We start from the raw sequence: 27,259 nt of genomic DNA on the forward strand, positions 1-27,259 counted from the left end.
CTCTCCTACAAAGGCGCTCATCCCTTGTTTTCCCCAAACCAGGATTTCCCTTTGCAACCCCATGGAGGCTGCAAGGAAGAGGAAGATGCCCCAGGACACTGAGGCAGGTGAGGAGGAAGGCAGTGCCCCTTTCCCCTCTGTGCTGCTCCATCTCCCAGCCCAGCACGGCCCCGGCTGCAGCTCAGCCCTGGGGGGATCTCCTTGCCCTTGCCTGTGGCACGGAGGCAAATCCCATCCTGTCCTTGTCCTTCCTCCCCCAGAGCAGGAGCTGAGCATGGAGAGCAGGGAGGACAAATGCCCACGGCAGAACCTGGTGGCAGAGGCCGTTTTGAGCGGCTCCACGGCGCAGGAAGCCAACGGGGAGGAAAAGCCCCGGAGATGCCACACGAGGAGGGGCTGCAAACGCAGCTGGAGGGTATCTGAGGGGAAAAGAGCCAGTCTGGGCCGGGAAGGCGGCCGGAGATGGAGCCAGAGCTCGGAGCTGGTGCTCCATGAGCAGCTCCGTGATGGGGAGAAGCCCCACACGTGCGTGGAGTGTGGGAAGAGCTTCAGGTGGAACTGCGTCCTGGTTGTGCACCAGAGGATCCACACTGGGGAACGGCCCTACGACTGTGGGGAGTGTGGGAAGAGCTTCAGCCGGAGCTCCCACTTGATTGGCCACCAGAGGACCCACACCGGAGAGAAGCCCTACGAGTGTGGGGAGTGTGGGAAGAGCTTCAGCCAGAGCTCCAACCTGATCAGGCACCAGAGGACCCACACTGGGGAGAGGCCCTATGAGTGTTCCAAGTGTGGGAAGAGGTTTACAAGTAGCTCCGATCTCCTCCAGCACTATCAGACTCACAGAGAGGAGAGGCCCTTTCAATGCCCCAACTGTGGGAAGAGATTCAAGTACAACTCCACCCTCGTCACGCACCGGCGCATCCACATGGGAGAGGGGCTCTACGAGTGTGATAAATGCAGGAAGGGGTTTCAGACCAGCTCCATTCTCCTCCAGCACTATCGAATTCACAGAGAGGAGAGGCCTTTCCGCTGTCCCGACTGCGGGAAGGGATTCAAGCGCAACTCCACCCTCATCAACCACCGGCGCATCCACACTGGGGAGAGGCCCAACGAGTGTCCCCAGTGTGGGAAGAGCTTCTCACAGAGCTCTGACTTGACCAAACACCAACGGAGGCACTGGTAAGGGAAGCCCTGTGGGTGCCCCGAGTGTGGGCAGAGCTTCGTGCGCTGCTCCAGCTCCATCCCCCACTGGAGGAGGCACTTTGGGCACAGCCCTGGTCACTCACATTCCCTGTGATCCATGTTGGGAACACACCTGGCTGCTTCGCCTTTTGGTTTGGCCTTAATTTTCCTCTGCTTCACCTTCATCCTTTAAAAACACCCAAAACTAGGTTAAATGAAGGAAATTGATTGAATATATCTGAAGTTCCATAATTTCTCAGTTGTTTTAGAGGAAATTTAGGATTTGGGTATGTTTTCTGTGTGGAGTGCTGCTGTTGCTAAGAGGAAGGAATTTGATCTCACCCTTCTTGTGTTGCTCAGAACTCCTCCCCTGACCCCAACTCCAATTCCACCCTTGGGATACCCTGTAAATATTCCACGGCCCTGCCTTTCACCTGCCTTTTGGGGTTAAGAAATGGATTCCCAAAGGATCAGCCCTATTCCCTCTGTATTCCAAGAGGATGAACCTGTTTCACTGGATTCCCAGAGGATACTGACTCTATCACTCTTTTTTTTTTGGTTTGTACTACTGCATTTGTATTTTTAATTCTTCCTAATAAAGAACTGTTATTTCTACTCTCATATCTTTGCCTGAGAGCTCCTTAATTTCAAAAGTATTTAATATTTTTATACCATAATAATTATAATAATAATAATAATAATAATAATAATAGTAATAATAGTAATCAAAGGGAGGGGGTTTACATTTTCTGTTTCAGTGGAGACTCCTGAAATAGGGAGACACCCCCAAGGTTGGGCCATGTAAAATAGTTCCTGAAAGATGTAAATTAGTTTATGGATATGCATGAGGGTCTATGAATATGCAACAGGCTGATGTAATTAAAACCAGATCAATTAAGAGGTGTCCCCGAAAATAACTTGGGGGGTCTTGGTGGCCATAACAACCTTTGCTCGAAGGTCCTTGTCTCCCATTACATCAGTCTGTTGCATATTCATGGCCTTGTTGTATATCCATAAACTACTTTACATATTCTGGCATCAAAAGTGGATTCATCCTGGTTGGGGGTCCAGCCCCTTCCCAGCTCAATTTGGGGGGTCCCATCCTCCTCCCAGCTCAGTTTTTGGATCCCATACCCATCCCAGCTTAATTTGGGGGTCCCATTCCCCTTCCACCTCAATTTGGGGGTCCCATCTGTCTCCCACCTCAACTTTGGGATCCCACACCCCTCTTTTTCCCACTCTCCCTCCCCTTTTCAATCATTCCCCCAATCCCCTCACCCGTGTTTATTTTTAGGGGCTTCAGGGTCCTCCTGGGGGCTCCAGGCCCGTCCTGCTCTGTTTTGGGGTCCCGACCCTGTTTTGGATTAATTTGGGTTCTCCAATCCATCCCCAGGGTCACCTTCCCCCCCCCCCACCCCCAAATTCCGCTCCTGGCAACTGATGAGTCATCAGCGAGACACGCTCTGATTGGCTAGAAATTACCCCGCGTGATCTCTGAGTATTTACCGCAGTGAGAGGCCTTGGTCTGTGGCTGGCAAGTGCGCTGATTGGCTGAAAATCGCTGGGCGGGGCCAGTGTGTACTAGATAGGGTCAGGCGCTCGGAAAATCTCGCGATGTCACGGAAAGCAGCAGGGTTCCTCTCCCCCTAACGCCTAGTGATAAGGGATCACCCAAGAATGTAGTCCCCCCTAACACTAATAACTTTCGACTCCTTACTAACCAATTACAGTAAGGCAAGACCCCCCTGATGTAGAGAAAAAACTTACCCAGTATAAAACCCGACGAGATGGGACAATAAAGGTCTTGAACTGTCCACCATACTGGTGTCTGCGTGTGTTCTTGGCCCGAGTGACCCTGGAGAGTTTGGGTCGCCGTGCCGTTTCCTCAGAACCAGGTCGCCTTGCCTTGCATCAGAAGGCAACAAGTGGTGCCGCAACCCGGGAAGCGGATTAGCGCTCGGGGAACGGGAATCGCCTGGACAGAGGACGGCGGCTGTAGCGGCGGGTCCGACTACAGCGGAGGGGACGCCCTCAAATCATGGAAGCTATAGTAAAGGTCGTAAGTGAGGCTCATGAGCAATGGGGAATTAAAGGTGAGCTCAGGAATTCTAATCTTGGTATTTCAAGGCTCCTAGAGCTCGGGACGATCGGACGTCCTGTAAATATATTATATTGGGAAGCGCGGGAGAAGTTCACTGCCGCCTCAGCAGAGGACTCTAAGTCCGCAGGCAGTGGTAAAAACCTCAGAGCGTGGGGGAAAGTAGAAGAGGCCCTACGCAAGACGCTAGAAGAACAGGAGATGCGGAAAGCCGCGTGTACACGTTTATTAGCTACACCAAAGCTGGGGGTGGGGGCTGCGACACACACTGCCTCTGAGAGCGATCGGATTGAAGGCGGGAACATGTAGGGGCCGGGCGTGTTCCACCTCTTCCCGAGCCCAAGCCTAGACCCCCCGGAGCCCCCAGGGGACCCCCTGGAGCCCCCAGGGGACCCCCCCGGAACACCCAGGGGGCCCCCCGACCCTCCCACGGAGCCCGCCAGGTCCCAGCCCCCCCGCGAAACCATCCGAAAAAAACGTGGTTTCTCTATCCGTCCCTTCCCCGCCAGTCGCCGATCCGGCGCAAGAGGCCAAGCAGCGCCCGCGATACTTCTGGCAGGGACTGGCGGAGAAGGCACGGAACGCGACCGGATTGTCAGACCCCGCCGGGATCGGTAAAAACTCGCCCCTGCCATGTGCGTTTAATGGCACCGAACCACATAGTGAGGGCGGAAGAGAAGAGAGAGAAAAGGGCAGAAATGCAGTCAGCCTGCTTAACATCACATGCACGGGCGAGCCGGGAGGAGGGGCGGTCCCCGCGGTAGAGTGCAAAACCAACCAGAGCGCTCTATTCAAATTAGGTCCTTATAGGGCAAGGACGTCCCCCGGCAGGAGGCGGGGGGACCTCAGGGGGAGGGAGCGGCACCACCCCCACAGAGAGGAGTGAGGTCGAAGCCGCACAAAACGGCACGGAGCGCCGGAAGTGTACCAGCAGTCAGCTTCCGGCTCAGAGTCAAGTAACAGCTGCTCAGACAGCTCGGAAGAGCCGACCAAGTCCGGCTGGGACTCGGAAACCGAGAGAGCAGAATTAATGCGGTTTCAAGCGAAACCGAATAAAGCTTTAAACAATATCGAGAAACAACTGCAACACAAACTCACCAATTGGGGAAAAATAAAAGCAGCTTGTAGGGACCGGGCACCGGCAGTCTCCATGCATGCTTTCCCGGTGGGGGTTGCCAGAGCGTGGGAGAACCAACAAAGGGCATATACCCCAGTTAACCCAAAAGAAGCCAAAGCGATTTCAGAAAAAAGGTTCAACTCAGCTGTAGTACCCACTCTTGTAGACAACCTTTCTAGCAATAACGATCTGCTCACGTTTGATATTACGCAAATAAGCCACATGCTTTTTCATGGGGCGGGGTGGATTGTATTTAAGCAGGAGTAGCAAGACGACCGCGTTAGCCCAAGCTTCTGGGGAAGGGCAGCAACTCAGCGAGCTGTCCCCAGCCAGCACAGCTTTCCCTGGCAGTACCTGCACTCCAAGCACGCCTGAGAGGGATCTGTAGGAGCTGTGGGAAGACACCTCGCTAGGGGCTGTAGATCCCGGCCCCGGGGAAACGGGAGAGGGAGGGGGCGCGCGGGCCAGTCTCAGCCTCCTCCCGCTGCAAATGCGAGACGGCCCATCTATGCCAACCCCCAGTGGGGCAGGGGACCCTCATACCCCATGCCCCCACAGGGAGCAGTCAATTTCGCATCCCCGCCAGCAGTGCAATGGCAGAGTTATGCAGCACTCTCGGTACCCTCGCAGCCCCCACCGCCACAAGCCGCACCGGTGTCACAGGGCCAGCAGGAGGCGCCCCAGAGTGGGACCCCTGGGTGGCCCCGGCCATGAGAATAGGGAAGGAACCCCTGATGGTGTGGGGAACATGCCGCCTTTACGGCAGTCAGGATCCCCACGTCGTAGGGCTCCAGTTTTGGGCGGACACGGGATCAGACTGCACGATTTTTCTCCAAGCACATTGGCCCGGGCGTTGGCAATTCAAAGAAGTCCCTCCAGTGAACGGAGGGCAGTCCTGGGCGTCGAAAAGCACCCAGCTGGTGGCTTTAACACTTCACACAAAAAAGGGACCAGGAGTGTCAACATCTGCAGCAGCCCTTATGCTGGAAGAAGCACTTTCCTCGTGACAGGGCACTGTGTCAGTCATTCACATCAACAGCCACGACCCAGTCAAAGGCTACTTCCAGATCGGCAACGACAAAGCGGACGCCACAGCGAAAGGCATCTGGACGTTGCAGGAAGCCCGGAAAAAGGCCCAGATCGAGGAGCAGAGAAAGGCAGAGCTGGAGGACGAGAGGGACCATGGGAGAGACGTGGATGAGGAGCTGCAGCAGGGGAAGCAGAAGCTGCCGCAGCGAGCGACAAGGATGAAGCTGGAGGAGGAGGAAGATGTGCGGGAACTGAACGCGTTGTTCCTCAGTGCCAAGTGCAACATGATCTGGGACAATACGAGGCAGCCGGCCGAGGTATCAGAAATGGAGCAGCGAAGATCCCATGGCGGTCAGTGGCAAGTCCTGGAGAAGCAGATGATCCTCGAGGAACTGGCAGAGGAAGAGAAGCGCTTGGACAAGATGATGGAAATGGAACGGGAGAAGGGCATGAAGGTCCAGGAGGAGCTGGAGCGCCAGAGGAAGCAGGAGCTGATGAGAGCCCGGCAGGGCATTGTGAAACAGATGGAGCAGAATGCAGAGGAGTGGGCATTGAGGGCTGAGGAGCTGTATCAGGAGGGCCAGAGGCAGCTGGAGCGACTGGAGCAGATGAAAAAAGAGGATCAGAAGGCCCGGGAGCAGAAACAGGAACAGGGGGCCACAGGTGGTAATTAGAAACGAGCTAGGCGAATGGGAACGGGGCTGGAGGTTGATGCTCACGGGGCGAGGGTACGCACCTGTCAAAAAGGACGGCAAAATTAGGTGGTGTCCACTTAAGTCAATTAAGCCGGACCTCCATAGCGAGCAGAATGAGACTGATGAGAGTTCTGAGTTTCTGTTTACAAGACATGCTTGTGGGGCATCCTCGTGATGCGTACATCCCCATTCCAGAGGTAAGCGAGAGACCACCAAGCCGCCAGGCAGTGCCCGAGAGACCCGCACGGGTGGAACCCAAGCATCAACGGTGTTTCTGTGTGATTTTGCTGTTGAGGCTTGTCACCAGAGGGCAAGCCAGCCCAGATCACTACCCCCATCGGCCATTCAGGTAGGTCATGCAACACCTTAGTAGTGACAAAGTGCTCAAAGAAATCACCACACCGAACGCCCCATCCTTCGTGCTCCGCATCACCGACCTGTTTCCAGGACAACCAAAGCTAGACCCCCATTCCCCACACTCCACGCACATGTACCTATCCTACTGGTGCCCAGCTTCAAACCCTGAGAAAAGCTACTGCAATCACCCAGGGTGGAGACATTGTGGGCACTGGGGCTGTGAAACCATTGTCACAGATGCCAGACCGTCAGAGCCTGGGTGGGATCCACAAGAGCCCAACAAATTCTTACAGTTCACCTGGGCACCCACCGGTTGCAAAACACCCCTCTTCCTCCACGGTAACTTTTATCGAAACCACCATAAAATCCCCAAATTTTGAAAATGTACAGGCTACAACATAACAGTCTTGCAGCCACATCACCCTAGCTGGGCAACAGGCAGAACGTAGACAGTAGTCCTTCAAAAGTCAAAAGAGAGAGTGAATGTGTGAATTATCAGGCTCCAACCGTCGGCACCCCGAGTGGTCAGACCCAACAAAGTGATTAAAAGCGCGCCGAAAGGGAAAAACGCGACCCACCCCAAAGCCTTGCCCACAAGAGTCGCTGATATCCCGACCGGCCATGTAGAAGCCTTTCGGGTAGACCGTTTAGCCAAGTCAGATTTAGATCCAATCCTTCGTATATTAGAAGCTACCTTCCTATCCCCAAATGAAACTAACCCTAACCTAACCGAATCCTGTTAGCTTTGTTACAATGTCGAACCTCCCTTTTACGAAAGAGTCTCTTTAAACACTCCCTTCGGTTACTCCACAGCAGATGCACCCAACCAATGTAGATGAGACACCCCCCGCAAAAGAATCACCCTGAGTCAAGTCACAGGCCAGGGCAGATGCTTTGGCAATGCAACCCTAGCTAAGTAGAAAGGCAATGTCTGCACCGAAGTTGTCAAACCCAACGGGAAAATCAATAAGTAAGTAGTCCCATCCGCGTCTGAGATGTGAGTTTGCCAGCGATCTAGAGTGAGTCCCTGTGTGTTCCTTGCCAAATTCGATGACTCTAACAACGTTTGTGTCCAAGTTCTGATTGTTCCTAGGGTCCTGTACCACTCAGATGAAGAAGTGTACAACCTTTTTGAGGAACCCAGCCGGCTCCACAAAAGAGAAATAGTAACAGGTATAACTATCGCAGTGCTGCTGGGCCTAAGAACAGCCAGAACAGCCACAGGAGTCTCAGCCTTAGCGACCCAGCACCAAAGACTGTCACAACTGCAGGCAACAATTGACGAAGACCTGCAGAAGATCGAGAAATCCATCTCCTTTCTAGAGAAGTCAGTCTCCTCACTCTCAGAAGTGGTCTTGCAGAACAGGAGAAGTCTAGACCTCCTGTTCATGCAGCAAGAGAGTCTATGTGTCGCCTTGAAGGAGGAGTGCTGCTTCTATGCAGACCACATGAGAGTCGTGAGAGACTCCAGGGCAGAACTCCGAAACAGACTAGCTCAGAGACAGAAAGACAGAGAAGCCAAACAGAGTTGGTTTGAGTCCTAGTTCAATCAATCACCATGGCTAACCACCCTAATCTCACCCTAACAGGTCCATTGGCAATGCTACTTTTAGCTGTCACCTTCAGACCATGCCTGCTGAACAAGCTAGTCTCATTCATTCAGACCCGCCTAGAACGGGCCAGCATCCTATTCATAGGCCGGCAGCAACTGCTGTGAGTTCGACCAGGGAACACTGCCAGTCACAAGATTTTCTACCCAAGTTTACCAAACCCCTTTCTCTGTCAACAACCCCATGCCTCATCTCAGTACCTATGTATATGACTACTTCGTTCATTTGTAAAAAAGGGGGGGGGAGATGTAGTAGATAGGGTTAGGCACTCGGAAAGTCTCGCAATGTCACGGAAAGCAGCAGGATTCCTCTCCCCCTAACGCCTAGTGATAAGGGATCACCCAAGAATGTAGTCCCCCCTAACATTAGTAACTTTCGACTCCTTACTAACCAATTACAGTAAGGTAAGACCCCCTGACGTAGAGAAAAAACTTTCCCAGTATAAAACCCTACGAGACGGGACAATAAAGGTCTTGAACTGTCCACCTTACTGGTGTCTGTGTGTGTTCTTGGCCCGAGTGACCCTGGAGAGTTTGGGTCGCCGTGCCGTTTCCTCAGAACCAGGTCGCCTTGCCTTGCATCAGAAGGCAACAGCAACCAAACTCTGGGATAGGGGTGACATCAATTTGCAAATGGAGTTAGGAGTTAAACCTCAGGGCTCAGTGCCTTCTGCTAAAGGAGCAGGATCAACCTCATGACAGGAGGGACAAGACAACAGGATATCATGGGCTTGTGAGGAAGTTATTTGAAATTGCTTGTGAAGAGAATAAGCATTCTGGTGTAAAAAAGTTGTGACATAGCTTGGCCTGTGCAAAAGTATTTTGTAGGAATGTTCCCCCTATTGAAAGAGTGACCAAATTATCCTTTATCTCCTTAAAAAGGAAAAAACCCAGAAGTTTCTCTCCTCAATTTGGTAAAAAGACACCTCACAGAACCTTTGGGACTTCATCTCAAACTTAAGACTACCCAATTGGATAGAAGCCAAAAAGTCCCACCTAAGTAATTCACTAGAAAAAGAAGAGAACAAAAGAAATCATTGTTTTTGTGGGGTGTTTTTAGCAGGAGCAAGAACCTCTTGCTCCTGGCTCAGGTTTTCTCTGCCAAGAGCTTTGTTATTTGCCTTTTATTAAATCTTTCCTGTTTCCAACACTACCTCAGAAGTCATCCTGCTAATTTTATGCCATTTGAAGTAGCTGAGCTATCTTGGGTGTGATAAGTCCTCTAAGAGCTCATGAGACCTGGCTCGAGGAGAAAACTTATCAGTATTTGGTACCACACCTGTCATGACAATGACATCTGCATAGTTATTACCTTCTGCAATAGGGCCAGGTGAACCTGTGTGGGAGCGAACATGCAACACATAAAAATCATGCAGCTGGCTGTTAATTAAAGTCCACAATGTTCTTAACTCTGTAAACAAAAGATAGTTATTAACATGCTTTAAATAGGAAAATTGTCAATGGAATACAACATTGGCAGCATATGAGGAATCAGTTACGGTGTTAAGTGGTTCCTGTGAAAATCACTGAAGGGCATAGCGGATAGCAGCCAATTCTAAAATGTGCACCGAGGCATCCTTTAACATTAACACCCTTTTATGCCACTGGAAAGAGTCACCTTCATGCCAAATCCCTGCACCTTTGTTGGTTTTGCTGGATGAATCTGTAAAAACACCTGGTCTGTTGACAGGGGTCATGCTGCAGTGATGCTTTGAGTGCAGGGGGAGGTTACCCATCTCTGTCCATAAACGATGTGAGGGATAATGGATAGATAATTGTCCAGAAAAACCTGCAAGCACAATTTGGAAGTTAGTTGCTGTCAGAGTCTTCTTTACTTGCAAGTACGTTGATGGCATGATGATCCTGGCCATTGAGAGTTTGCAATCTGTTTCTACCTTTCTTAACTAAATAAGAGAACATATCATTAACAGTCCACACAGGTTTTGTTGCTATGTGAGGTAAGAATAACCATTCTAACACAGGCAAACGGTCTGTATCATTAGTAAACAATCAAAACAGAACAGCAAAATGTTGAAATTTTTTAGCAATTATGGCAAGGTACACAGATTTATCAGGATCCCCTCTCCAATTCTGTTGGTTTTCTATTACTTGAGCACAGTGTGCAAGGGCACTTCTAGCTTCTGGGATAAGCTGTCAAAGCGAATGCAGGTGGGGGTTTCCTCTGAGTAAGCCAAACAAAGGATGTGAAAGTTCTGTGGATGTACCCAAAACAGGATGCAGCCAATTCAAAGAACCCAGCAGTTTCTGTAATTCATTTAAAGTGAGGGTGACTTTAACACAAAGCCTCAAAGGCTGAGGTTCTGCATGATTGGAGGTAGACACAGAAAAGGCAAACAGAGGTGCATCATCAGGGTGTAAAGGTATGGTGAAATAACAATCTTTAGGTCTAACTTTACTAAGGGCCAATTGAATGGCATCATTATAGCTGATGGAAGAGCACCCATAGCTTCAATAACTGCATTTACTGCCCATTAATAGCTCACCACTTGCCATTTCGCTTAGGTATACAGAATATTGGTGTTCCGGGGGCTAGAAGATCGACAGATATGGCCTAAGGGCAATTGCTGTTCCACAAGCTGTTTTAAATTTAGTAGACGTTCTTTTCATAAGGGCCATTGGTCGACCCATGCAGGGTCTTCAGTCCACCTTGGGAGTTGACATATGTCCAGTATTTGGTTTTGGAACAGCTGATCAACGGCCCCTATGAAAAAGGTTTTTTGGTGAGGTCAAGTCTATGGTGACAGAGGGACAGAACCAGCAGCGCTGGGCTGGAACTGGTGGCAATGCTGTGTCCCTGGTGCCACCTGCCCAGTGTCCCCATGTCCCCACAGTGTTGCTGGACTCAGCCAGCACCACCCTGGCCGTGTTCGACCCCTGGAGTGTCCCTGGAGTGTCCCCAGTGTGTCCCCAGCGGCCATGGACCCCTGCAAGGTGTGACAATCCCGGCAAGGAGGTGGCAGAGTGGACACAGAGGGTGGGGGGAGGGGGCAGGGGGGACAGAGGGTCACAAAGGGCAGAGGAGCGTGTGGCAGGATGGGGGCAGGTGACAGGGGAGTGGAGGGGACCAAGGGTGGCGGGAAGATGGCAGAGAGGATGAGTGGCCTGTCAGGGGGGTTGGCAGAGGGGACAAGGAGGTGACAAAGGGATAGAAGGGACAGTAGAGCCCTCCAAGGAGGGGACAAAGGGGACCCTGGGAGGGCACAGGGGCCCACCACAGGTGGCCACAAGCGCCACGGGGTCCCTGACACCTCCTCTTTCCTCTCCCCAGCTGTTAGAGCCACTGGTGGCTGTGGTGGCTACCCTGGGCAAGGTGGTGGCCACCCTGGGCAAGGTGGTGGCCACACTGACCAGGCCATACAAGTGCGTGTGGCGGCGTGTGTACCCGAAGTCCCTGCACGCAGCCCTGAGGAACTTCTCCTGGCACCTCTGTTAGACCCTGGACCGTGGCGATGTCAATTCCCTGGGCAGATTCAATGTCCTCACTCTGGCCTGGTCCCTGAGAGTCCTCAAGTTCTCCAACATCAACCCACAGATCTTCTGAGCCAGTGTCTGGCGGGACTTGGTGGCATGCTCATGGACAGCTGGGTCCAGCTGGCCAGGGAGGCCGCTGATCTCTGTGACACCTGCAGGGACATGGATACTGCTGAGGCCGGTGCTGCAGCCACCACCACTGCCCAGGCTGGGGACCTGTGGGACAAGGCCACCCGCCCGGGGATGTCAATGCACACTCTGATGGCCATGGCCCAGCGGCCTCCAGTGTTTCTGGCCATGAAGGACTTGGCCTTGGCAGTGGCTGCACACAAGGCCCATGTGGCAGTGGCCACCATGAGGTGGTGGCAGCCCCCAAGGCCATGAGAGAGGCCATATTGGCTGCCAGCCAGGCAAGGGCAGCCACCAGGAGGGGACAGTGGGTGGGTGTGGCCCTGGGTCCGCTGGAATGCTTGGTGACCGCGTATGACAAAGCCACAGGGTACCCCTGGAAAATGTGGCACCTGCTCGGGGACATTGACGCTGCCCTGGAGGGGACAAAGGAGGCGTCCCACAATGTCTCCAAGGCCTTGGAGGCCCCCATGGCTGAGGCTGAGCAGCTGTGGGAGGCCAGCACTCGCCTGTTCATGCATCACCTGCTGGGGACACTTGGGAACATCCACGACCTCCTCTTCAGTCCCTGTGGTGGCCCCAGCAGCAGCACGGTGGCTGAGTGTTGGTTTTTCGGCTGTTTTATGGCCTGGAAAGGCTCGGGGATGGCCTTGGGCAGCCTGCGCTTCAAAGGACGAGAAGAGGCTTCAGGTTTTTCTCGGTCTTCAGTATTTATTAGTTGTTTATCTAAAAGATTTTCTCTCGGCCCGACAGAGGTCTGCACAGCAAGTCAGCCATGAGCACACTGAGCGCCCCCGGGGCGGTCACTTATCTTTATACTCAAAACTACGTATACAATATTTATCTATTTCCCCCAATACCTCTTACCCTTATTGACCAGTGCACTTTTAGTAATAACCAATCCCAAAGTGCCAACATCACCACAACAGATGGAGGCCAAGAAGAAGAAGAAGAAGGACAGGACACGCCCCAATTCCTCCATCTTACTTCTTTAGAACCCCCTGAACAGAAATCCTAAACCCTGTGTTTCACACTCTAATTAACTTATCCCTTCACCATTTACCCCAGTGAAATCCTCCCATCCTCATACAGGTGTCGTCTCCCGTGTAGGATCGAAGTCCAGCCACCAGACACTTCTGGCAACATTCCAGGACCTCCGAGCCCCCCAAGGGTGGTCTCGGTCACTCTGGACATCAGTCCTGAGGTGCTGAGATCCCACAGCTGAGCCATGCCAAAAAGCCATGGAGGACATCCCAAATCTGCTGCAGGGACAGGGATGTCCCCGCTGTGATGTCACTGGGGGTGGTGACATCAGCGCTTATGTCATCTGTGCCCTCCCTCCTCTCCACACAGGATTTGGGACAAAAGTGGGGAATTTTCTGCAGATTTTCATTGATATTCTTGGTGGGAATTCCTGGGGTGATGTCACTGGGGACACTCTGGGGACACTCTGGAGGCACTCAGGGACACGCAGGGACATAGTGGCAGGTCAGGGGGTGAATGAACCCCCTCAGTGCCTTGCAGCAGAGGCAGCTTTCCACTGTGGCTGCAGCAGAACTGTCTTATAAATGGCAAAATAATAATTGGCTTTTGCATTTCTGTACTGGCTTTTGCACATTGTAATTGATCACAATTATTTTGCTATGGTGCTTGATATTGATATACATTATTGATAATTCCTTCTATCTACTTGTTAGTACAATATAATCTATCTAGGTTTTTTGTCCACTGCAGAGCCTTTTTAATGGTAACATAATGGTCCCTTGGGGCTCAGTCCTGTCGCCCCCGCCCTGTTATCACTGGGACCCCCCATTGTGATGGTGTTCGCAGGGGTCTTCAGATGAGGCAAGAGCAGAGGATGCTGACTCCATGTTTCAGAAGGCTGATTTATTATTTTATGCTATATATATTATATTAAAACCATACTAAAAGAATAGAAGGAAGGATTTCATCAGAAGGCCAGCTAAGAATACAAAAAGAATGAATAACAAACGCTTGTGACTGACCAAGACAGTCCGGACAGCTGGGCTGTGATTGGCCATTAATTAGAAACAACCACATGACACCAATCACAGATGCGCCTGCTGCATTCCACAGCAGCAGATAACCATTGTTTACATTTTGTTTCTGAGGCCTCTCAGCTTCTCAGGAGAAAAAATCCTAAGGAAAGGGTTTTTCAGAAAATATCATGGCTGCGCCCCATTATCACCAAGGACACCCCTGAATTTACCAGGGCCTTCCCTGTGGTGAGACGCACAGCTTTAGCCAGGGCCCCGTGGAGAATCTGAATAATAGAAATGCTGACACAGCAGCAAAGAAACTTCCTGACTCCAGGGACATCCGCCCTATAACCTATCCCTAAACCCATGTAAGGCAATATCTTGTTAACCCTACTATTGGTCACTTATGGTCCCTCTAACCTTTGCCATTGGTCAAGATTGGAACTGGGCCAAGGCTATAAAAGTAGCATACTGTACCCCTACTAACTTAGAAGAAGAAGTGCTGAGACCCTTCACGGACCCCTCCAATAAAGCCATACTTGTGGAACAGCCGGCATCTTCTCCTTCTCCTCTCTCTACCGTCTGCTGGAGCTTTAAGCCAAGGGCAAGCTACCTAGCAAGCAAAGTTGAAATCATAAGAGCTGGCTAATCACTATAAGAGCTGAATATTCCCTGCTTGCTAGGGGCTGACCCGCGGCCTTGGTCTGAGCGAGCTGGCCTCTGGCACTCAGTCCCCTTGGGGGCTGAGCTCTGGAGCTGTAATAACTTGCCCTAGGAAAAGACCAATTAAGGCTCATTACTCCCCCATGCACTGGGACCCCTCCTTCACTGCCCCCCCATTCACTGTCCCCCCAAAGTGCTGGGACCACCCTGATCCATGAGCCCCACCCAGAGTGTCAGGACACCTCTTGGCCTCCCCCGAATCCCCAGCTTGCACTGGGCCCTGCCAGGGCCAGGCTGGCTCCAAAACCCTGCGTGGAGCCATTCAATAAATGCCAATTGGTCTTGTAGTCATGCCCACAGAGGGGGAGGACTGCTCGGGGCGGCCAGTGGGGAGCGACGGAGCAGGGAGGGGGCAGGGATTGAAAAGAGTTAGAAATGGGACTGTGGGAAATGGGGCGGAGCCCAGTGAGTGATGGCCGATGGGGAGATGAGAGGCCTGGGGGGCTGGAATAGGAGCGTGGGAAGGGGCAGGCAATGAATGGGGTGTGGAAAAGGGGCGGTGCCTGGACAGAAACAAAAGTGGGCGGTGCACAGCAGGTGTGGAATGGGGATCATTCTGGATGATTTTCTCTCCTTTCTCGAACACTTTTGCTGCCATCTTCCCCCACACAATGATGTCATCAATGTACTGCAGCTGTTCTGGAGCCTCACCCTTTTCCAGTGCAGTCTGGATCAGTCCATGGCAGATGGTAGGACTGTGCTTCCACCCCTGGGGCAGTCGGTTCCAGGTGTACTGCACACCCCACCAGGTGAAAGCAAACTGAGGCCTGCATTCTGCTGCCAGAGAAATGGAAAAAAATGTATTAGCAATGCCAATGGTGGCAAACCACTTTGCTGCAGATGGGGCTGTTGAAGGGTGAGTGGGTTTGGCTGACCACCCCTTGACACTCCAGCTCATGGATCATTTTGTGGATGGGGATCACGGCATCCCAATTCATCCAATACTGCCGGCGGTGCACTGTCAAGGTGGCAATTGGTATTTGTTGCTGTTCTCCCCCCACGAGTCCTACTGCAGATGGGTTTTCTGATAGTCCAGCCAAGGTGTTCAACTGCTTTATGATCTCTGAATCTACAGCAGCTATTCCAAAAGCCCACCTGAGTCCCTTTGGGTCTTTGTAAAGCCATTTCAGAGGACGTCTATGCCCAGAATACATGGGCCAGTCACAACAGGATGTTTCTGGGAAGGATCCACTCCTTCCCAGTCAGGCTCACCTCAGCTCCCAACAGGGTCAATTGCTGAGATCCCCCCGTCAATGGAAACAGGTTCTGCCCCCACATGCCCTGATGGTATCAGGGTACACTGCGCACCAGTATCAACTAAGACATTGTATTTTTGTGGTTCTGATGTGCCAGGCCATCGGATCCACACCGTCCAAAAGATCTGGTTTTCCGTGCCTCTCCCTGGCTACAGGCAGGGCCCCCCTTTCCTGGGCATACATGCTAGAGGTACCTTCACTTTAGTGGAACTCCCTTGGTTAGTGTTTCCCTCCTTGAGTTGATGCACCCGTGCTGCCAGGACAGAAGTGGGTTTCCCATTCAACCTTCCCATGTGTCATGGTTTGACCCTGGCACAATGCCAGTGCCCCCATGAGAATACCCTCTCCCTGGTGTCTGCTGTGAGATGTCACCAGGAATAAGCAAAGCAGGCTCCTGCTTAGAAATAAAGAAAACTTTATTAAGTAAGCTACAAGAAAAGAAAAAAAAAAAACACAAGGAAAACGAAAACTTTACAAAAGCATTTTCCTCCTCCCACCCAGCAAACTTCCCAATGCAATACATTCCCCCCAAATCACCAACTCTCAGTCCGGCACCACCCTTTAGAATACTCAATCTTCAATTCATCAAGAGGAGAGGAGTCCTTCTTGCACCATAGGCTTCCCCTGGAAACACGCTGAAACCTCGTGTGCTTCCATGTCACTCAGCACCGCCCGGAAAATCCTTTGCCATCGTGACACCTTCCTTCCATGCCCCGTGCTCTCACCACTGTGCATGGACCAGAGCTGCTTCTAGGGTTGTCTTTCAAGGATGCCTTGTCTCACTCCAAAAAGGCAGAGTCTCTCCTTGGGGACATCTGTCCCCCCCAAATTTTTTGCATCCCTGGGGCTGAGGGGTACCCACACTGAACCCTCCTGGTTCTGAGGCACTCCCTCCCCCTAAATGCAGTCTCTGTGTCACAGGAAAAAAATGGTTCCATCTATGGCCACACAAGAAAAGTCCAGCCAAAAGGCCACTCCGTCATCTCTCCCCCGCACTCAAGAGTCTTCTGCACTTCCCTTGTGGCCCATCCCCTCTTATCTCATCTCTTATCTCTCTTCTCATTAAGCTCCAGGAGGACCAGCATTTGCAAGGTTTCTATCATGCAAGAAAAGGGTTAAAAATTTCAGTCTCATGCCTGTCTGGAGCTCCAGAACTCCCACGCTGCCCTGCCGGGCACCTTCTCGCCGCACCCCCCCCTTCTCCTCCTGGGCTGGCACCGCTATCAAATTCAGATGCCGGCTCTCTCGCTCTCTCTCTGCCCTGCAGGGGGGGGGTGGGGGGTGGCTGCCTGATGTCTCTTGGTGCTCCTTCACCATTCCATCCTCCAGGGCCTCCTCACCTCCCATCTCTGTCCAGGCCCAGGCCTACCACATGGCTGCCCCTCCCCCGCCCAGCAGCAGCAGCTGGACGGGGGAGGGAGATTCGACCACTTTCCCTCAAAGTCCCAAGAGAGCTTCCCAGAGGAGCAGCTCTGGTTTTTAACCCCTGTGTGTTCTCAGAGGTGTCTCCGAACCTCAGTGGCTACATCAGGTGCCAATGTCAAAACCTGAGCATATATTGGTAACCACAGCATATCCCAAAAAAAAACCCCTACTTCCTGTCAGTGAAACCACGACAAAATTGTACTCTATCAAAATCAGTGTGATTAAGAAAAATTTGCAGAAGTCAATACATAATAGCAAAAGCCAACACTACCCAGTTATTTATAACAGACCCAGGGGAGGTTTTTCCCTTGCATGAAGCGCTTGGGCCTTCCCCGGGCCCCTTCTGCCCTTGTGCAGAGCCGGTGGCATTTTCCAGCACACCCAGTTTGTAACCAAGAGCCGGGTGCAGCCGAGAAGGCTCCAAGCGCCTCCTTCCAGGCTGACTCTGCAGGTGCCGAGGCTGCTCTGGGCTCTGCCAGGGCTCTGCTGGGGCTCAGCTCTGGGCCAGGCTGGGCCCGCTCTCCCCTCACATTGCTCCGGGCAGCTGAGGCACAGCGGGAGAAGGAAGGGACACGGCAAGGCAGTTGAGGGTTAAGAGAGTTTTTATTCAAAAAACTGCCATAACAAACAGGCTGTCATAAGAACCATAACTAACTACCAGTGCCAACTACCATAAACTACCTACTAGTGCTAACTACCATAACTAACTAGTTGACCTAACTACTGTAACTGAAAGCTGTCCTCAAGGGCTTCATCTCCTCCGCTGCTCCCTCAGTTGCTTCACTGCAGTGATCAGAGGGGTCAGGCTGGAGAGAGGCTTGGCTGATGATAAAAATGGGTGCTGCCCAAAGGATACAAAGGAAAGAAATGAACTGTTACTTTCCAGAGTCAAGTTCCTCACAGGCTCTGTTGCAACAGGACAAAGGGAAATGGTTTGAAATTCAGGAGGGGGAAGCAGGCTCATATTAGATCTAAGGAAGAATTTTTTAACCAGCAGAGTGGGGAAACACTGACAGAAGGTGCCCAGAGATGTGGGAGGTGCCTCCTCCCTGGAACCATCCAACCTCAGGTCAGGCAGGGCTCTGGGCCCCCTGAGTTGCTTGAAGATGTCCCTGCTCGCTGTGGGGCACCAGGCCCAGATGAGCTCCAAAGGAGCTGCCAAGCCACGGCAGGTGAGGATTCTGCTTGCTCTGCGTGTGGAACGCAGCCAGACTGGAGACATTCGGAGGGGGCCCCACAAGAAAACCCCTCCCTGGCGCTGCTGCTTCCCCTGCAGCCCTTGGCCCTCACCTGCAGCAGCTCCTGGGCAGCCCAGCGCCGCTCCTCGTCCGTCTCCAGGCTGCACTCGAGGCAGTCCCGCAGCAGAGCCGACAGGCGCCGGGGCTCCTGCAGCTGCGGGGTCCCGTTCTGCCGGATCAGAGCGCGAGCCTGCAGGGAAAGCAAACTCAGCGCTCTGCCAGCTCCCTTCACACCCACACGGGCTCACATCCACCCCGGGGCCTCAGCCCCAGCTCCAGGGGCACTTTCCTCCCTGCCACAGATGCTGCTCAGAGCTCATTTTGCTATGCCAACCAAAAAACCCAAACCCTGGGGCTGCCACAGCCACTGCAACATCCAAATGATCTCACCTTGAGAACCAGTTTCATTGGCTGACTCTGTCAGTAGGAACCTCCATCAGAAATAGCACATTTTGCTTCTCCAAACATGGACACCAGCTTTACAGGCCATTTTCCAGAGTCAGTGTGGTCTGCCTGTGTTATTTCAGAGGATTCTTACATCAAGTGCTCTCTGCAGTGCCACTGACACTCAAGTAAATGCATTCCTGATGCCCCATCCCAGAAACTGCCAGGCAAGAAACAGGAGGTTTGTGATGCTGAAAGCTCAGGCTTGGTGACACAGAGAAAGTAGCTTGGACTAGGAAAGAAATATGTCAGACTATGGGGATGTTAAACAATCATCTTCATGTTCTCAACAAGTTTCCCTGTGAGAAGAATCAGGGGGGAGATCATCTTGCAAAATGTTTTTTAGAAGCTCCTGCAGAAACCTTGTTGTGTTTGGGGCTGGGATTTGGGGGTGGTTTGGGGTTTTCTTGCAAGGTAACATTAGACCTGATGCACTTGCTTCACATTTCCAGGTCATCCTCACAGCCAGATGAGCTGCAAAAACATAAATCCCAAAGCAAATTGTTGCTGGAGACTGAAGAATATTCATCTGTGCTGAGGCTGGAGTCCTCTGGGAATTCCCTTCTCATGTGCAGAAACCTCCAGCTGCTGCTCCCAGTGCAGGGTCCCCCTGTGCTCACAGGCCTCTGCAGCCACTGCAGAATTTGCCTCTTACCATGGCCGCTGTTTCCCTGAAGTAAGGAGGTTCTCCTTCCACCATCTCGATGGTCACAGTGCCAAAGGCCCAGATGTCCACCTTGGGGCCATAAGGAGATCTGGTCACAACTTCTGGGGCCATCCAGTGAGCAGTGCCCACCATGGAGCTGCGCTGGTCCTGCTCAGGGCTGAGCTGAGCGCAGAGGCCAAAATCAGCTGAGGACAGAAACAAACCCTGTCAAAGGCAGCTGGAATGAGGAAACCAAGCACCAAGATTCCCCAGTCTCAGTCTGAGAGTGCAGTAGTGAAGTCAGCTGGAAAAGCCCTCAGGGCTGTAGCCAAGGAAAGATGGAACTGGACCCTTCAAGAAACCCTCAGCTTTCATGCAGTGGCTTTTACTGATTCCCTTGGAGCTTTAGATTCCCACTGCTGCCCCTCTGGCAGGGCCATAGGCAGAGCAAAGGCACTGCTGGCACCCTGCTCCTCTGCTGAGCTCTCTGCAGGGGCAGCCGCTCTCAGCTAGCAGCAGGGGCCGGGCAGTGCCCCCAGCAGCCCTTGTGGGGCTCTGGCCCTCCCTGGGAAGCAGCCCCACACCCGCAGCCCGGGAGCGCCGTGCCTGGCCAGGAACACCCACCCAGCCTGACAGAGCCGTCCGTGCCCAGGAGGATGTTGGAGCTCTTCAGATCCCTGTGGATCACCCGCTTGGAATGGAGGAAATCCAGGTCCTGCACACACTGAGAGAGAACAATGTGGTAAATAGGTATGATTCGTGCTGATAAAATTGAAACAGTCATCAATATTGATACAGTAATTAATATTTGGAAATAATAAAACAGTTAAAAGTTGTAATGCCAAAGAAGAAAGGGAGAGGGGGAGCTCTACTCCCCTCTCCTGGCAGATGTTCAAGGATAGGAGGAAAAAGCAAGAGATAACAGTTACTAAAAATTAACTGAGAGAAGTGAACATCTTGTTGGGTCCCAGGAAAATGCCCGCTATAAGAGATTTATTGCTTTGATGCTAAAATGTAGTAATATCTTAGTTTTGGCTTACATTATACTGGCTTGGTGCGCATGTGTAACCCAAAGGTGAATTAAAGGACAATGAAGAAGACTATATGGCCTTCATCAGAGACGACCTCCAAAGACTTGTGCGACCACCAAACCGAGTGGTGGCACATGCGTGGTAAAGGTGGTGAGGAGGGCGGAGACAGAAAAGTGACGAACCAAAAATAGGAGGAGATGGCATTGACACATGGCATATAAGGGGCGACTTTCACTTGGCAAACTTGTACGTGAAGTGGCAAGGGTCATTGAACCCTGCCCTCCGTACCCCGCGGTTGTTTTTGCTTATGCGCTATTATTTGAACCATATTATCCCTTATTTATATATTTGCTAAACTATTTAATTAAAATTGCTGCTACCTTAAATATTATTTGGGGTTTTTTTATGATGGGATTATTGGGCAAACATAACACCTGCAAGCACAGAAGGACACCGGTCAGGGCTGGGCTGGCTGCTGAGAATGCCTCGGGCAGGAGGATCCTCCGGCAACGAGCCCAGAGCCACTCTGGGCACTGAGGCCTCCGTGTCCCACAGCAACGGGAACACCACGGGGACGTGGCGCTGTTCCTGTGACATCCCAGCAGCAGCTCACACAGAAACCGCCTGGAAGGTTCTCCTGTGTCACAAAGGAGCACAAAGAACCCTCCCAGGACACAGCCCATGGCCCAAAGGGTGCAAGAGGAACTCGGAAAATGCAGCAAACAAGGACACCCCACAGCCCAGCCTGAACACTGAGGAGGAACAAGGACGCACCAAACCAAAGGCAACGTGACCTTTAGTCACTGATACTTCTGACTAAAAGCAGCAAGCCTTGTTCCGTCTGGGATCTTTGTTCTAGTTCTAAAAACGAGCAAGGTTCCCCACTCTAAATACACAGAAGGCAGGAACTGGGGAGGAGGTGGGGTTAGGAAGGAGGAGGAGGAGGGACAGAGAGAGGAAAAGGAGGAGCGGGAAGAGGAGGAGCAGGAGCAGGAACACGAGGAACAGGAGGTTCCAGTGCCCCCTGTGGCCGCAGCCGCGGGACCATCGCCCCCAGCTCGCCCTGCTGGTGAGCGGGGAGGGGGAGCTCATCCCAAATTCATCGGGGGGGTCCCTGAGAGGGTTTTTTATTGGGGTGTGTTTGGAGCTTGCAGGTTGTGGAATTGACCCCAAATATCATCTGGTGTCTCTGGGAGGTTTTTTTCTCTGTGTGTGTATGTTTGGATCTTGCAGGAGCCCAAAGCTGAGCCCCTTGGGGGATCTTTGGGGGCCCACAAGGCCATTGCCCAGTATGGGCAGGGGAGGATATTGGTCCTGGGGACCCCCGGGAGAGCAGAGGAGGGGAACCCCTGGGACCCCCAGAGTGGGGAGAGCAGAGAGGGGCAATCCCAGAGCAGGGGGACCCCGGCAGACTGGAAAGAGGGGGAGCCTGGAGAGGAGGGACCCCTGGGATCTCAAAGTAGAACATCAGGGTAGAAGGGACCTCATGGACCCCCAAAAGCCCCTGGATCATCCCTAAGCAGGACGCCGGAGAATGAAGAACCCCTGGAACCATTGGACCCCTGTGATCCCAAGGAAAGGAAACCTCTGGAACCCCAAAAGTGGAGAGATCAGCAATAGGGAGCTCCTGGGAGAGTTTTTTCAGGCTAAATATTGATGTGTGGAGATTTTCATGGACACAAGACTCCTGCTGAGTTCCAGAGATGGACCTGGCCAGGAGGGGCCTCTACTCCAAGGTGCTCCCACCTTGGTTTCCCCCAAACCAGGGTTTGTAATTCCCAAGCTATGGCCAGATGGAGGAGGAGGAAAAGCCCCAGAGATCCCTCACGTGGAGGGGCTGCAAACCCAGCCCAGGGAGCTGTGGGGAGGAAAGAGCCCCTCTAAGGCAGGAAGGTGGCCGGAGATGCAGCCAGAGCTCAGAGCTGGTGGAGAAGCCTCATGGCAGGGAGAAGTCCCACAAGTGCTTGGAATGTGGGAAGGGTTTCAGCTCCAGCTCCACCCTGATGGAACACCTGAACATCCACACTGGGGAGAGGCTCTGTGAGTGTGAGGAATGTGGGAAGAGCTTCAGTGGGACCTCTGACCTCAGCAAGCACCACAAGATCCACAGTGGGGAATGGCCCTAGGAGTGTTCGGAATGTCAGAAGAGCTTCAGGTGGGATTCAGAGATCGTCACTCACCAGCACTTCCACACCAGGGAGAGGCCCTGCGAGTGTCCCGAGTGTGGGAAGAGCTTCGTGCGCTGCTCCAGCTCCATCCCCCATGGGAGGATCCGCGCTGGATGATCCACAGTGAGCCCCGTTGGGCAGAGCCCTGGTGACCCCTGTTCTGGCTGATCAGTGTTGGGCAGGGGGAAGGTGTTGGAGAGATTTCTTTCCCTTCTCCTTGTGCTGCTATGATTTGGTTGGCGATAAATTCCCTCTGTGTGTCCAGGCCGGATCTGTTGTGCCCGTGCGGGATTTGCTGAGGGATCTCTCCCGGTCCTTGTCCCCACGCAGAAACCCTCGGTTCCATTTTCTGTCCCTGTGTGGCTGCGGGGGGCAGGGACAGAGCTGCTCTGGGGGTGCCTGGCATCGGGCCAGCGTCACCGCTCGCCACGGGCAGCCCTGAGATGCCGCGCACCTGGGCCGGCATTGCTGGGCTCACCTGAGCTCCCACCTGCCCAGCGCCCCAAGGTTCCCCCTGCCCAAAAAACCCCCAGCCCGGGGCTGCCGCGTCCCGGAAAGGCCTCAGCCAATGGCAGCGCAGGCAGGAGGAGGCTTAGCCAATGAGCGGTCGGTGCGTTGGATTGCCTCATCGGTTGCCGGGCAGAGCCCGTGGCCGATCGCTGCCCCCAAGCGGCGGCAGCCAATGAGAGCGCGCGGCGCTGCCGAGCCCGCCCTGCTCCGGACGGGCGCTCCCAGCGCAGCGCGGCTGCTTTGGGGCTGCTGCTCCCTGCCCGGCCTCGGCCATGGGGCGAGGGGCGGCAGCTGGGGCCCTGCTGGTGGCACTGGTGGTGCTGGGAGCCCCCCCGGCTGCGGGCGCGGAGCTCTCGGGTGAGCGGGGGGGCGGGAGGCGCTGGGACGGGGGGGAGAAGGGGGAAAAGGGGGCGAAGGGGGGAGCCCGGAATGGAGGGGGAGGAGGAAGGGACCCCCCCAAAGGGAGAGCGGGAGGGGAGGGGTGGGAGAGGGTGGGGAAGCGGGCAAAAGCGGAGGGGGGAGCCTCAAAACTGATCGCAATGGGGCCTGGGGTTTGGGGAATTTCTGGGAAAATGCAGAAATGGCACCCCAAAGTGATTTGGGGAGCGGCCGGGGGTGGGAGGGGAGAGGATGTGGAAGGGGAAATGGGGGAAGGGCGGCAAAGAGGAAGCGGCAGCGCGGGCAGGAGGGTCCCATGGCGGCCGAGGGCCACAGGGGGTGCGGAATGGGGATCCGGGGTGGGCCCGGAGCTCTGGGGGTTCTGGGGGAGGGTGTTGGAGAGGCACCCCCCGATCTATGTTCTGCACACACAGGGGTGTTCCAAAGGATGACCAAGTCCGAGTGTTACTTCATTAACGGCACGGAGAAGGTGAGGTACGTCCAGAGATCCATCTACAACCGGGATCAGTTCATAATGTTCGACAGCGACGTGGGGCACTTTGTGGGGTTCACCCCCTATGGGGAGAAGTTGGCCAAGCGCTGGAACAGCAACGCGGTATTCATGGAGGACAGACGGACTGCGGTGGACTGGTTCTGCCCGTGCTGGTACAAGAATTTTACCCCGTTCCTCACGGAGCGCCGAGGTGAGCGCGAGGCAGAGCGCGTCCCCTCGGGGCCTGCCCTGCCAGTGACCCTGGAGCCCCTCAAAATCTCCATGGGCATCGGCCCAGAGACCTCAGCCCTCCTTGTGCCGACCCCCGGGGTCTCCAGATCCTCCCAGTCCCGCCCAGTGCCCCCCCGCGCGTCCATTTCAGCGACCCGTAAAGTTGACGCTTGGCAACCAATGAGATCGCATCCAGTTCATGACTCATCTGTTGCCAGGCAGACCCGCAGCGCCGAGTGCCTCGCGCCGGACTCGACCTCCCAGTGCCGCGCACTTCATACCCAGTTCCTCCCAGTTCATCCAAGATCCCTCCCAGTGCCATTCCAGTCCCTCCAAGACCATGCCCAGTTCCTCCCCAGTCTCTCCCAGTCCATTCCCAGTCTCTTCCCAGTTCATTCACAGTTCACTCTTAGACCTCCACCCTCTCTCCCAGTTCCCTCATTCCTTCCCATCTCTCTGTGTCACCTAACTCCCTCCCAGTCTCTCCCACTCCCTCCCAGCACATTCCCAATTCATCCGAGCCCATTCCCAGTCCCTCCCACCACATTCCCCAATCCATTCCCTGTCACTCCGAGTCCATTTCAGTCCGTTCCCAGTCCCTCTCCAGCCCAGCCCAGCCCTCCCCTCTCTCTCCCAGCGCCCCGCAGCTGATCCCAGTGTGTCCCCGCTCTCTCTCTCCCAGTGCCCCTCAGCGTGTCCATCTCGCTGGTGCCCCCCTCGAGCTCCCAGCCCGGCCCCGGCCGCCTGCTCTGCTCCGTGATGGATTTCTACCCTGCTGCCATCCAGGTGAGGTGGTTCCAGGGCCAGCAGGAGCTCTCGGAGCACGTGGTGGCCACCGACGTGCTCCCCAACGGGGACTGGACCTACCAGCTGCTGGTGCTGCTGGAAAAGCCGCCCCGGCGCGGGCTCAGCTACAGCTGCCAGGTGGAGCACGTCAGCCTGGAGCAGCCCCTGAGGCGGCACTGGGGTACGGGGGAGCCCATGGGGGCGCTGGCAGAGCCACTGGGCTGTGCTGGGAGCCACTGGGAGGGAGCTGGAGAGAGCCGGGCTGGGACTGGGAGAGGGGCTGGGGGCTGGGCAAGGGCTGGGAAGGGGTTTGGGGGATGCTGCGGAGGGTGGGATGGGCTTGGGGGGGTCCTGGTGGGCACTGGGAGGGAGTTTGGGGGCGCTGGGTGTGACTGGGAGGGAGTTTGGGGGTGCTGGGTGTGACTGGGAGGGATCGCAGTGAGCCCCGAGGGGCTGGAAGGAGATCGGCGATGGCAAAGCGGGGCTCGCCATGAGCTCGGTTGTGCTGGGCACAGCCTGGGAGGGCTCTGGCTGAGTCCTGCTGGGGCTGCCAAGGGACTGCGAGAGGCTTTGGGGCTCCTGGGGCACTGGGGGCACCTGGGAGGGGGCTGTGGGATGCTGAGAGGGACGGGAGGGGCTTTGGTGGCTCCTGGCCAGGCCAAAGAGGGATCGGGGGGAGGTTTCAGGGGATCCTGGCTGGGCTGGGGGCCACAGGGAGGGCCCTGGAAGAGGCTCGGGGTGTCGGTGAGAGGTTTTCGGGGTGCTGAGCCCTGCGGACCCCCCAGAGATGCCGCCGGACGCCGCCCGCAGCAAGATGCTGACGGGAATCGGGGCCTTCGTCTTGGGCTTGGTCTTCCTGGCGCTGGGGCTCGGCTTCTCCCTGCGCAAGAAGGTCAGGGCGGGTGCCGGGGGTGGCGTCCCCCCCGTGGCGGAGCGTGTGCGCTCCCGCCGGGGCCCCCAGCCCGGTGTCACCCCCTTTTCTCTGCCCACAGAGCTCCTGAGCCGGCGGCGGCCGCAGCCCCTCCCCGTGGGCTCGGGCCCGGCCGGGACCCCCCTGCTCCGTCCCCGCTCCGCTGATTTTGGGGGGGTCCCGTGTCCCCCCCAGCCCCGCTGGCGCTCTGCCCCCGCCCAGTGCCTGCTCCCAGTGCTCCCAGTAAAGCTTCCCAGTTGGGCCCGGGGCCGTTTATTGGGGGGCGGTGGGGAGGGGTGTGGAAAGACGGAGGGGGACAAAGGGTGGGGGCTGGGCCGGGGGGGGCGGGAAGAGGATGTGGAGGAGGAGGAGGAGGAAGAGGAAGAGGAAGGATCAGGAGAAAGGCCGGAGAGAGCAGGAGAAGGAGGCAGGATAAGAAATGAGGAGGAGGTGAGGGAAGGAGGAACTGGAAAGAAGAAGAAGAGGAAGAAGAGCAGCAGCACCAGAACCTCGCCGTTTTTCCACACCCCCAGAGCTGCAGCCCCCCCGGCCCCGTCAGCATTGCCCCCTCCCTACATCCTGCACTGAGCAGGGAGGGAGAGCTCAACCCTTGTTAAGAATAGCTAATTAATTTAAAATAATAGTTTTTAATTTTAATAAAATGTTATTTTATTTTATGAAAACACCATACAACTTAAATTTATATAATTTAAAAAATAATTTTATATTGGTGTAAGAGTGGGTTCCGAATTTTCCCTCGTCTGCCTCAGGATCGTCATTTGGGGGCCACTAAGAAAAGACCACCCCTGTCTTAAATCTCTGGCTCCAAAGGAGAAAGTCACATGCCAACAACGCCCTAGATCTGAGAGCATTGCTAAGCCATTGTTCTCACAGGTGTTGTTTGCTGTATGCTACACTGAGCCCAAGGACAAGAAGGGAGCACCGTGCCCTTTTCGCAACAACAGCCTTGGGAGCTGTCCCACCTCTCGGCCTGGCTGGACTTCTCCTGAGTTTCAGGTGGTCCCCCCACAGAAGACCCTCACCTGTTTTACAACCACCGTGACAGACAGACTGAGATGGAAGGAGCCTCTCCATCAAGGACTGAGACATGGAACCCCCATGTGAAAAGGCCCCTCTGCTCCTTCCAAGGACTGGCACTGAAACCCCCAGCCCGGGGCAGGTGTGTGGGGGAGGCAAGCTGGCCAAAGCGAGATGTTTGCCTGCAGGTTGTGACCGCTGGACCAAGAAGACAATTGCTCTCGTTTACTGCTGAGAGCATGGACTACCAGTTACATCTGTTCCTTATTGTATC

General features: G+C 54.3%; 1 protein-coding gene across 1 annotated transcript in view; it reads right to left on the reverse strand.

Moving 5' to 3' along the window:
• The window catches only part of LOC128945562 (mitogen-activated protein kinase kinase kinase kinase 1-like), a 124,407-nt gene that overhangs the window by 19,910 nt on the left and 77,238 nt on the right, over positions 1-27,259 (reverse strand). Inside the window, 3 exon segments of the mRNA XM_054289304.1 lie at positions 18,403-18,540; positions 19,450-19,646; positions 20,065-20,164. Coding sequence (XP_054145279.1) covers positions 18,403-18,540; positions 19,450-19,646; positions 20,065-20,164 — 435 coding nt within the window.

This window comes from Melozone crissalis, unplaced genomic scaffold, assembly GCF_028551555.1.
Source record: "Melozone crissalis strain CALT ecotype California unplaced genomic scaffold, PUWL_Pcris_2 ptg000066l_1, whole genome shotgun sequence".
Lineage (NCBI taxonomy): Eukaryota > Metazoa > Chordata > Aves > Passeriformes > Passerellidae > Melozone > Melozone crissalis.